This window comes from Nanorana parkeri, unplaced genomic scaffold (assembly GCF_000935625.1).
Source record: "Nanorana parkeri isolate BGI_ZX_2015 unplaced genomic scaffold, ASM93562v1 scaffold24, whole genome shotgun sequence".
Lineage (NCBI taxonomy): Eukaryota > Metazoa > Chordata > Amphibia > Anura > Dicroglossidae > Nanorana > Nanorana parkeri.
The window spans coordinates 714,625-727,430 of record NW_017306292.1 but is presented as its reverse complement, the minus strand read 5'-3'; the positions used below and the strand labels follow the sequence as shown (position 1 = coordinate 727,430).

General features: G+C 40.6%; 1 protein-coding gene across 1 annotated transcript in view; it reads right to left on the bottom strand.

Moving 5' to 3' along the window:
• The window catches only part of NSUN7 (NOP2/Sun RNA methyltransferase family member 7), a 39,869-nt gene extending 32,853 nt beyond the window's left edge, over positions 1–7,016 (bottom strand). Inside the window, exon 1 of the mRNA XM_018564449.1 lies at positions 6,767–7,016. Coding sequence (XP_018419951.1) covers positions 6,767–7,016 — 250 coding nt within the window. The remainder of the gene's footprint in view (positions 1–6,766) is intronic.
• Positions 7,017–12,806: the final 5,790 nt, after the last annotated feature.

Sequence of the window (12,806 nt, the reverse complement as noted above, 5' to 3'; positions counted from 1 at the left end):
CAATTATCTCAGTCTCCTTGCTTAAGAAAATTACATAATGCATAGCAATGTTAATTAAAGGAGAACTATGGGGTCAGTGTTTTTCCCCATAGTTCTCCTTAGGGTAACGGGAGGACACAAACTAGCGTCCTCCCGTCACCCTAAGCTCAGTATACCGCACCTGGAGCGGATCACGACTTAAATGACGGGATCCGCCCAGCTGCGTGAGTGACAGCTGGCTCTGCCTATCTAGAGGCAGAGCCAGCTGTACCCGCCCCCTCCCCCGTCCGTTCTGCCAGTCAGCGCTGGCAGATCGGAGCGGGGAGAGGGGAATCCAGCCCCTCCCCTGTCACGGCAGAGAGCCGTGACAGGATCGAGAGGTGAGGGAACTCGGTATGTTTTCCCTCACCTCCCGATCTACTGAGCCGACCTGTGACAGTCTCATTGTCACAGGTCGGTTTAGAACTATGACGTGAGTGGAAATCACTCATGTCATAGTTCTCCTTTAAGCTTGTGTCCAGTGGTAGTTTTTGTTTTCATCTAGTGCAGTTTGTTTTGGAAATACATTCTGCATTATCAGTATTTGCAAAGTCTTATCGATAGAAGACAATGCTGATCAAACATACATGTGCTGGTGAGCTAGCAACAAGAACTCTTACAAGCAGCAAATCACCACTTGAAAATTCCTGTTGAATAATGTTCTCACGTATGTAAAAGGAAGTAAGGCAAAGAGTTCTCTATGGCTTGGCATTTATACATATCTGGGAGGTTTCGAAGTTACCGCAGGAATATGCAATAGTGTTAATTTTGACAGCAAATTTCAATTTAGTTTTATTCATAGTCTTTTGAGTAAAATGCCATTTAGTTTTAGTCATATTTTAGTCATCTGAATTGTTTTAGTCTAGTTTTAGTTGCCTAAATATCATAAGATTTTAGTCGACTAAATCTACAGAAGATTTAGTATACTAAAATCTAGTGGGTTTAGTTAACCACTTGCCGTCCACCCGTTGTGAAAAAACGGATGGATGGCAAACTCACATTGGCGGGTTGCTGTAAATAGATGGCTTTTTTTTTCCTGCTCTCGCGCGCGCCCCCTAGCGCGCACAGGCAGAAAAAAACAGTCCGTTGTGAGGAGCCGTTACCGGCTGTTTGACATACAAACGATCGGCGGCTCTATAGCCGCCGATCACTTGTATGTTGTGGCTGCACGCCCCCCCTCCCCCTCTTCGGGTCCTGCCGCCGCTGCCCCAGCCCCCTCACCTTCAATCCCCTGATCCGCTACCCCATCTGTGGCCCGGGACCGGCTCGGGAGGGTGTCAGGAGGTAAGATGGGAGGGAGTTCAGCATCTTCCTCCTTGCTGATCTCCCTCCGTAGGTGAATGACCTGTCAGTCATCTGGCTGCTATAGCCAGAGAGAAGAGGCTGATGAAGCAGATCTTTGCTTCATCAGCTTATTTGGGGGTCCCCAGGTGACATTAGGGGTCTTAGAGACCCCTAATGTCTTCATAAAGAGGACCTGTCAGTGTGCCTTTGCTATTATATAGGGGGATTGTTATCCCCCTATGTGATAGCAATAACATTAAGTGTAAAGAAAAATAAAAAAAGTTAAACAAAAAAATAAGTCACATGTAAAAAACAAAACCCCAAAAATGTTTACGTCCGCCACCCCCACGTTTACGCACATATAAACGTAAACACGTGTCAGATGCGCCAGCGCGCGAAAACGACAATTGCGCTTCACATATTACATATCGCCGCAAAAGTCAGGGTGAGAGCAATAATTTTAGGGCCATCACTCACTGATAACACTAAACTGATGAGCGGTAAAAGCTTTTAAAGCGTCGCCTATGGCCAATTTTGGGTATTGCAGTTTTTTGAGGTTTCACGGGCGCGCGCAATTTTAAGGCTTGACATGTTTGGTGTCTTTTTACCCGACATAACACCGTCTTTTATATTTTACCAAAAAATTGTGAAATAATAAATGTTTTATAATTTAATATAGGGGAAACGTTTTTTGTTTTTTTTTGGTAATTTTTCCTTGTCTGTCCCCCCAAAAAATGGTATAAAATTAATTTCAGTACAGCATTGCATTACGGAATAAATGTCACTCAAAGTACCGCAGCGCTGAATACTGAAAAATGGCCGGGACAGGAAGGGTGTTTAACACCACGGACTTCAAGTGGTTAAAGAGTAATTGAAGAATATCTCTAGAATTCCCAATCTCATTATATTCTCCTGGAGTAAACATCTGTTAACCTGTTATTACGTATGGTATTAGGGTTTGAACATGCAATACAGACACAGATTTAACTGTTGTAATATATAACATGTCTTTATTTATCTTAAAATTAGATTAAACCAAGTCTTATAAAGAAACAATAATATTGAGTATTTTCAGCAAAGGACCAGTAATTAGATATGTGTTAATTAAAACAACTTGCATATGACATTTTTCAATCTTGCAAGCAGAAGTGCAACTCTAAAATATTAAAATGAAAAACTATATTGGCTGTAAAGCCATTGCACATATTACCTATTAGCCGTCCATTCAGGATGGAACTGAGATTAGTTCTGATTGGACCTCCTTCTAAATTGTCTCTCCCTAACATTTTAGTCTAGTTGTAGTTAGTCGACTAAAATGTCAATATATTTTCCTTATAGTTTTAGTCTTCATAACTTAGTTTTTATTTAGTTTTAGTCACTGGAAAAGTGTTGAGGAAAACTGACGAAAATTATTAGGCTATGAAATTAACACTGATATGCAAGTATCTCTAGATATACATACAACAGTTTTTTTTGTTAAACCCTTTAATGTATAATCACAAGCTTCGCTTTACATCAAAAGCCCACCCTTCACATCAGAAGCCCTCTTCACATCAACAGCTCCTTCTTCACATCAGGAGGATTTCAAAGCACCCCTGAGGCAGCCAGGCGTGCCTGGCACCCTGGTTGAGCAAAGCTGCTCTAGAACTTGCAGATTAGAATTGCATACTGCTTTTGAATTAGTTATCTGCCAGGACACCCAGATCCTTCTTTATCATTGATTCAATCAGTGAACTTCGTTTACTCCACCTAGATTGTATGATTAATGTATGTTTTAGTCTCCAAATGTATAACCTGACAAATATCAACATTAAAGCCCATTTGTCATGTAGTTGCCCAATCAACAGTGAATCTATGTCAAGTCAACTTTTAAGTTAGATCTTGCAATGATATTCCACTTTTTTGCTTTGAGACATCTGTAAACAAAGAAATTACACTTTTAATAAAACTTTTTTTTTTCTAATTTATCTTCCATTATAAAACCTGGTTTAAATACTTCTCCAACCTTCCTATAAACCTCAATCCTAGCACGTCACACCCCTTTCTGCATTTCTAGACTTTTATGAATGAATAAAATTGAGCAGAAGAATGAAATTGAGCAGAAGAAGGTGGAGTGCAGGAAAAGTAAAAGACATTGAGGGGGATTTATCAAAACTGGTGCACACAAAATCTGGAGTAGCTGTGCATGCCAACCAATCAGCTTCTCTCTTCAGTTTGTTCAGTTAAGATTTGAAAATGTGAGAGAGAAACTGATTGGTCGCCATGCATATCTGCTCCAGATTTTCTCTGCTCTAGATTTGATAAATTCCCCCCATTAATTTGATTATCCTTATAAAGCTTATTTTGTAATTGATTTTTTCAAAGCAATCAAGTGCAGTCACGGTGCAGCCTGACAAACAGATGTATATTCATATTATTTAATACTGTGATTGCAATATAGCTCAATAAGTACCAATGAAAATACACTTTGGGGAACAGCTAAAAGACAGTAACATATTAACGGACTTTGACGTGCACTCCCCTAATTCAGACCTTGCCTTCCTCCCAGTGATATAGGTTAACACACCTGAGTCCCTCTGCAAAACATGAGCCAGGGTTTCTGAGGTCCATTTCTATATCAACCAAACTAAGCTTAACACCCACAACACCTATAAAATCTAATAAAGCTAAGCATTAACTCCTGTACCTAAAGGTACCATCCTTCATAACCCCTCTAAAGCTACCTACCCCAACTCCTATAACACTCTTATACATACACAAAATGCCCCCTCCCTTCCATAAGAAGTGCATTAGTTTCACATATCTTTAAGATCATGGCGATGAGAGGGAGTCCTACATGATCATCGGAAACAGGGGCAGAGGTGCAACTTTTGCTATTCTTGTTCTGCTCCACTATTGCTCCTAGCCCCTGTTCCCTACAACAACATTTAAAATAAAATACAATACCACCTATAGTTGCAAGTGCCACTTTTACACTGTTTATGAAATCTAGTGAATACACAGTCAGATGTCATAGACAAAAATGGCAAATAGATATTGCGACCATTATGATATATTGCACATCCAGCTGCAATCAGTGGATTTAAAAACAGACTTAGACAGACTTAAACATACTCAAAAAAAGAGTATCTCTTAGCTCGTCAAGACACAGAGTGTAAAAGTGGCATCAATCACTGGTATGTTATATTTTGAAGGTTAATGGGGAGGGTGGGCAGAGAACCAGATTTAATTTTTGCATTGAGATTATGTTTTGTAGTCAGTTTGGATGTAGCAAGTACACAGCAAATTCTTCTTCATGTAAATACACTTCTAATGGAAGAACCATTGTATGAAACATGAATTGCACAGAGCCGAGGTCAACTGAGAACATCTTTTGTCCCAGAAGAAAGGCAAGGAACAGTGTTAAATTTCAAAGGTTTCAATACCATGTTTTAGGATTTTATACGAGGCTGCTCAAAGTAAACAGCAATCAGTTTCATTAACTGTGTAAATACGATAAATTTTCCAGAACTATACTTGTTTCACAATCTATACTGTCAGTTCTATTTGAACATACAGCTCTTTGTTGTGGTTTCTTGGGGTGTTCTTGACATATCAGAAGTATGAACCTTCCCAAATGTGTTTAAGGACCAGCGTCACACAAGTAAACAAGTATATATTTAGAAGAAGGCATCAGACCGTCCACAGTGATCAATTAAAGGAGAACTATGGGGTTAAGGCTGTAGCTCGCGGTATATTGAGATGCTAAGATGCCGCAGCTGAAGCGGATCCCGACAATTATGCCGGGATCCGCCCAGCTGCGTGACTGACAGCTGGCTCTGCCTATCTAGAGGCAGAGCCAGCTGTACCCGTCCCCTCCCCCGTCCGTTCCGCCAGTCAGCGCTGGCGGATCGGAGCGGGGAGGGGGGAATCCAGCCCCTCCCCTGTCACGGCAGAGAGCCGTGACAGGATCGAGAAGTGAGCGAACGCCGGTATGTGTTCGCTCACTTCCCGATCTACTGAGCCGACCTGTGACAGTCTCATTGTCACAGGTCGGCTAGAACTATGAGGTGAGTGAAAAGCACTCACCTCATAGTTCTCCTTTAAGGAAACCTGTAATGAGAATATTTTTGGGCTGCCATTGTTAAAATAAGCTTTTAAAAATGGTAGTTGCCCAAATGTCAACATACAATTGTACATGACTTATTTTAGGTCACATGTATCACATCAAAAAACTGGAACTCAGTTACTTAATATTTGATCAAAGGGGACTGGCAGCTGGAACCAACAGGTAGGAGAACCTATTGCAATATTCAGCGGCTCCTTCGGGGGTGAGCGCTACATAAGCCTGAGCTCTGGACATTAACTTGAACTTAACCACAAAAAAACTTAACCCTGAATTGTACACAGACCCTTACATCTAAACCTTACCTCTACTTAACCCCTAACAATAATCCATTAAAGAGCTTGTCTAAATACAAAAATGGGCATTGCCACTGCTGACTTATTTTGAAGATACAAGCTGTGTAACCATCATCCTCATCCTGTCATGACTTGGTGGGTCATTATTGGACTGGAAGCAGGGCCTGCAGTAAATATCTTGGTTTTTTTTTTAGTATATAGTTATATTTTTAGATGCAGGGATGGGGAGTGCTAATAGATAGGATTAAGTTGCTTTTAAATAATAGATCTTCTTTAACCCATTAATGCTGAAACTTTGTCTAACCCCTAAACCTAAACTTCAAATCAGATATAATTCTATCACTTGAGATAACAAACATGACACCAATACTAGTGCTGATAATATTTTCATGCCAAAAATGTCCTGCACCTCGGCAAATCGATGCTGTACGTGAACTACAAACATTCTCCAGCTCCCATACAACAAGGCAAATTATCAGCACATAAAAACCTTTACAAAAATGTCTGTAACAAATGCAAATGAACAGAACAAAATCCATAAAGGCCCATTAACATCTATGCATTGCATTAATGCATGCCAACACATGAACGCCAACACATGAACCACTGTGCTTTGTGGTGCTATTCATTTTGAAAGGCACCTTAATGCATTAGTACAACCCACCCACATTGCAGAACGCCACAACACACAGATGGGAATTTATCAAAACTGGAGCAGACAGAATCTGGAGCAGCTGTGCATGGTAACTAATCAGCTTCCCTCTTATTTTTTAATCTTAACTATACAAACTGAAGAGAGAAGCTGATTGGTTGCCATGCACAGCTGCTCCAGATTCTGTCTGCTCCAGTTTTGATAAATTTCCCTCACAGTATCATGCATTGTGATATGCTGCATCAAAAAAATAGGGCATGGTACGTTTTAAAAGGCTGCATTAAGCACATTAACTTGAGGGATAACACTTTTTATGCAGTGCATACATCTGGGTCCAAAACGTTTATGTGCTGCAAGTTTTCCTATGCTCATTATAATTATGTAGAATGTTTGTTGAATGACTTTACTCACATTTCAGAGCATTGAAAGCTAGCTCATAGGACCAGCGTTGAAATCGTTCATCTTTAAAGGCTGGCAAAGGCATCCCAGAGTCACTGCCATAGCTGACCAGGATTTTATCAGGAGGTTTCTCTCGATGAATATGTTGGAATATTCTGGCAGCATTGAAGAATATCTGGTCAGGGTAATTTACTTTTTCTGTCGGCCAGGATGAACTATCCCCTACAAAGTCTACAGTGCTCACATCCGACAGTGGCTTCATGGAGGAGTGACGTTTGCTGTTGGGCTCCAGATTTCTTCAAATGCTCAATGTTTCTGTGATCAGTAGAATACACAAAGCCTACAACACAAGATTACAAACCTTATATTTACTTAGCACAAAAACTTTACATCCAAAATAAATGACACAAAGGTCAAACATTTGTTCACCAAATGGAATACATTTTTCATAACCATAACAATACTGTACATTTCAAAAGGTATGATGTGTAGAAAATAGATCAAACAGAAAACATCTGCATATCAACAAAAACAGTATATTTTTTTTGTTAAAACAAAAACCCAGAGGTTTGAAGGTGCATGGTCTGCAGAACTTTGTGGTGACATTTTTGCAATATGGACACTTACTGTGCTGCTAAGGGTTTCTTTATACAATACAAAAATCAAATAAAATCTGTAGGAAAAAAAATGATGGACCTGAGAATTGAAACATTCTTAACACACTGTAAATTAGGTTTTAAAATAAGCCTTCACTGACCTTTATAGCTGCAGACACTGTAAAGCAATACAAAGTTCACAGCAGGTCATTCTCTCAGCAGCTCAGTTCCCCCAGTTCCTCTTCCCAGATTTCCTGCTCTGGGTTGGTCATTAGAGTTTAGAAGGCTGCTGAGAGGGGGAGCAGGGTGAGATGGACTTGAATGACTTCACTGGTTCTACAGAGAAATTTGAGGTCTAATTGCTCCACAGTGCCTGTGGCCACAGAAGTAAGTAAGGCATTGTTTAAGAACGTATTTATTACTTTTTAAAAGTATGCAAATACTTAAATATTATTAGCTACACATTCAAAGTAGGTCTGCAACAAATGATTATTTTCATATTTGATTAGTTAGCCGATTATTTTTTTAATTAATTGATTAGTCGGATAGAACAAATTAAATAAACACCATCCTTATGTAAAATAAAATACACAAATACAGTGTTACAAACATAAAGTTTACTTCAGAATGAAACTGCATGCTCAATTCTTTGCAATTGCACTGCACTGGAACGCAAGGCATTGCGGTACCGTGTGTTCCAGTGGGGGCGATCACACTGTGGGTGGGAGGCGTGTTTGGGTTGCCACTGAAATGAATGGCACTGCAAAGCACCTACTGCAGCAGAATTTGTCAGGCCGAAACCGAAAACTATTTTTTCCACCTTTTAGATTCCGCAGATGGCTGCTGAATGTAAATACACCAGGTGTAATAGCAGGCTGGCTATATCACCCGCCCACTGCTTGCTGTGCCGTCCTCCCAGCATGTAGGAGAGAGCTAGGGGATGTTTCCGATCACCTGAATGGATGCGTAATCCATCCATTAAAGATTTAACTCCCTGTGTCCTGTGATGTACGATCAAGAAAAGTGTTATGTTTCTATGTTTTTCAATGAACATTGAATGCATGTCTCTGCTTTTATGTGAGCAGTCTGTGTATACCTGAGTTTTAGTCCCATTTCACACAGGAGCCTTTAGTTCCGATCAGCAGGGAATCTGTGCTTGGATCCCCTGCTGATCGGAATGGATGTCACCATTGTGACATCCGCATCCATCCAGTTTTTTGTCTCCATCTTGCGAGAGAGTTTTTTCCTCCATCGCAAACTCAAATTACCAGACCTATGCTGGTCTATGGGGAGTCGGATGTAAACAGAAATGTGTCCGTTTACACCAGATTACCCCCAATGCGCCACAATCATGTCTGCCAAAACTAACTCTGTTCCGTGTGTTTTTCCAGACCTGGCCGGAGTCGGGGGATAATTGGATGTAAATGGACAACACGTCCATTTACATCCAGGTGCTCATAGACTAACTCTGGGCTTCCGGTCAGATCTGCCTGAAAAACTGACGGGCTGACCTGATCAGACCTCCCATGTGAAAGGGGCCTTACTATGATGAATTTTCGGTAGGTCTCTCGGCTTTGCTATGGCCAGTCAATGTGGGTCTGTTTTAACCAGACTGATTAAACCAAGCCTCAGCTTTACTGAGTATACTCAATGTAATGCCTCTGTTTTAATGTGACTAATCAGCATACGCCTCTACTAGATTATTAATAATTTAACTATCTATTTCTTACTACAACTAGTCAATGTGTTTCGCTGTATTTTGAAGCCCAATCAATGTATGTCTCTGTTTAACAAAAAAACAGATGAGGCATCCCTCTAATGTATCAATAGAAATCAATGCCTGTCTCTGCTTTAGTATAATTTGTCAATGTGTGACTCTGCTTTATTATGGCCCATTGAACATATGTCTACAGCCGTATTTTGTAAAGAGCAGGTAATATATGTTTGAGCTTTACTATGACCAGTTAATATGTGTCTTTAAGCTTTCAAGGTCGGTTTTAGTACGGTCAATTAAGGCATAAGTAAAATAGAAGAAGAACCTGAATGGCTCCTAGTGCTGCCCTCCCTCTCCCAGTTCTATTGTGCAAAGGATTACCAAAGGCGGATATTAGGACAGAGGTACCTATGGTAGTTGTATGTAAAACATAATTATTTTTTAAGCAGAACTCTAGACAGAAAAAACAAACAAACAAAACATTAATAGGCCATTAAAATATAAAATAAGCCTAAACAGAGGCAGGGGGGAGACATCTATTTTCTGCCACATGCAATGCTGTTTTAACACCTCTGTCTGGGCGGCCTAATAAAACCTGCTAGCTCCAATCATGCCAATTCACTCAACACCTTACCTCCATGAGGTCTCTGGCCCCATACTGCTTATGATTAACAGGTTATGTGGATTGGACCAACAGTCACCATATTTATTCCCAGATAATTTTTGTACAAGTTATTGTGAATTGAAAAAGTGAGCAAGTCCAGTTACCATGATTTATTTTTTACAGATATACCATGCCCTGGATAAATAAGAACCTTCACGATCATTTAAAGCTGTGTCCTGCAGTACCAATTTTTTACAACAAGATGTTCTCAGTCCCACAGTTAGCATCATTTTAACCCATTTCCTCTGAGCGCAGGTTGTCATGGACCCATCCCAGCCTGTAACTGGACAGTGAAAGGGGAAGCAGCACAGTGATGAGCTTATTTGTCAGTCACTCTGCTTTCTCTTGCTATCAGCATGTTCTTTACCAGCATATGAACAGATTGGTATTGTGGTGCTTTTTCCTCTCCCAGTCTGAAGTCTGCTGTAAAGGCACTATAAGAAGCTGATACCAAGTCAAATCCAGGTAACTACTGCTTGCAGTTAATTATGTATTAATAATGATTACAGAGCTGAATTACTTTGTGTTTTATATCGGCCCATATGTCATATTTAAAGGATTATACAACTGCACTGAATTGTGCTTTTTATATTGGCTTGGAGCTCAGATTTAGACTTGATAATCAGTCTGGTGTCAAATCTTTATGCAGAAAAATCTTTCTCAAGGTGTTCAGCACAGTTTATACTTAAAAGGGCTGCAGATAGGTCACAAAGATTTACTGTTCATCCTGACTTAGCTGCTTCATTTTCAGCTCGGTAGTCACAGCTGTGAATGGGATTTTGATGAAACTAAAGGCCCGTAATGCATACATTTTTAATTTGATCAGATAGAGGAGGATATAATGGGATGACAGAAAACAGGATTAAAATATAATTTTCCTCAGCTCTATAATCTTTAAGAGGACATTATACAGAAGAAAACGCTGACCACATATGGCTCTCAATCAAAAGGAAACACTGTCCATTCCCAAATATATATGACCTGCATGGTCATGGAATAACTCGTTATTTTAAAATATCACAGAGTTTTATAGGAGGGTATACAAATAATAGACTCGTCATAGCCAACTACTTATTTTGTATATCCCTTCTTAATGGAAGTATAATGCTTTTGTACAAATTTTCCATTTATTGTGGTCAGGGCTAAAACATAAACTTAAAAAAAAAAATGTTTAGGCAGGTAAATATAAAATATTGTACAGTGTATCAATATTATGTAGTCTGCTACCTGGCCAGCAGTTAGAACTGCTTTTCACATCCACCCAGTCTGCCTACCTTACAAGAACTGGAGTGGATCCTCAGCCTGGGGTCCAGTGTGGGCTGCTGTGCTGTGACGGAGCTCCCTCCATATGTGCATTGCTTGTACAGCTCCTTTGCGTGCCCTGCAGAGGTGCTGGGAGCCAGAATGTGATGTCACTGGTCCAGGCACCTCTATAGCACACTGAGGGAGCTGTAAGCAATGCACGTATGGATGGAGCTCTCTCGTGGCCATACCCCCATCCCATCTCAAGCTGACACTCTGCGCCGGGCAGCATATTTTGAATGGCTGCTTGGCACGACAACTGATATTGCTGTGCTAGCAGGAGGTAGAGGAGCCTCTCACCTAGAAAAGCAGAAGGCATGCGGCGACCCACTGAACACGGGCTTGCAACCCACTTTTGGGTCCCGACCCACCAGTTGACAAACAAGGCACTACACCGTACCTATTGTATAAGGGACATATTTCTTGGAGGAGCCTAAGTGATCATTAGTCAATAAAAGCTCAGCTTTAAATAAAAAGTACCAAAAATGTTCTCCAGTTTTCCTGTTGCTGGCTGAGAGTGGGTAAATAAATGATCTATGAACTTCCAGTTCTATTGCTGTGATTGTTATCCCTTACATATTTATTTTGCCTATCCATCTTTTCACTATAGTTATTTATTTTATTCCCACATTTAGCCATCAATAAGATGAAATTGTGACCTGTGTCCTCAATTGAAGCTATTATGTCTGATGAATTTCTGTCTGGCTGCACCACACTCTCCACTCCTGAGTTCTTACAATCTGTTACACTGTGATAACGCATTACAGAAGAGCTCATATGGTAATTTTCTATCACAGCTAAGCAGAGGGTAGCAACTGTGATTAGAACGAATGTCAGCAATATGGCTCATGTCACTTCTGTATCCTCCGAAAATAACTTTGTTTAGAAATTGTGGGGGGAGACGGAAAAAGTTAAATGTGTTAAAACACTGCTAAAATGATAAAGTTAGAATGTTCATATCAAATGCAAAACAGGAATAACCAGGATTATTTATAGCAGTGGTAGTTATACAGGGCCTTGAAGCTACGGTGGGCAATTCATTTTCTCAGGGACCAGGTGTTGCTGCAACTTGGGGTGACACTTTGTAGAAGATGATATGGAGTAGCAGCATGAGCAGCAGATACAGCAGTCTGGAGGAAGACTCCGAGGAGTTTTACTTCACCGGTAAAACTTCATCTAAGAGGAGTCCATGGAAGCAAGCCCAGGGCTAGCATGTGAGTTTGTCTATATGGAGTCCGTCTACTCCTCCTGTGTGCCCGCACACCTCTGCTATCATACTGAGGGGCCAAATCGGACCTTCTGTTGTATGTGCAGCACTACTGAGTTGCATTACTGGAGCCAGCAGTGCTGGAGATTATTGATGAGCTGACATGGACATTGTCCACTAAACTCTTCAACAATACAGACACATGCAGACTTGTAGGATTGCTACCTGACCCGTATTCCCTGTATCCCCTGGCTGTCTCTCCTTCTCTCTCATGTGTATTCTCCCAAAAAAAAAAATTGCAGTGCAGCGCTCGAGTGTTCCAGTTTCACTTGAAGAAAAGGTGGCAACCCTATTATTAACATACAATGCTTCTAAGTCTGTAATTGGGATGCACCGATAGCAGTTTTTCAGTATCCAGTAAGAGTACCAATATTTCTTTCTCTGTATTTGCCGACATCGAATACCGATACCGGAAGTCCCATTAAAGGAGAACTATGAGGTGAGTGATATTCACTCAACCTCATAGTTCGAGCCGACGTGTGACAATGAAACTGTCACACGCCGGCTCA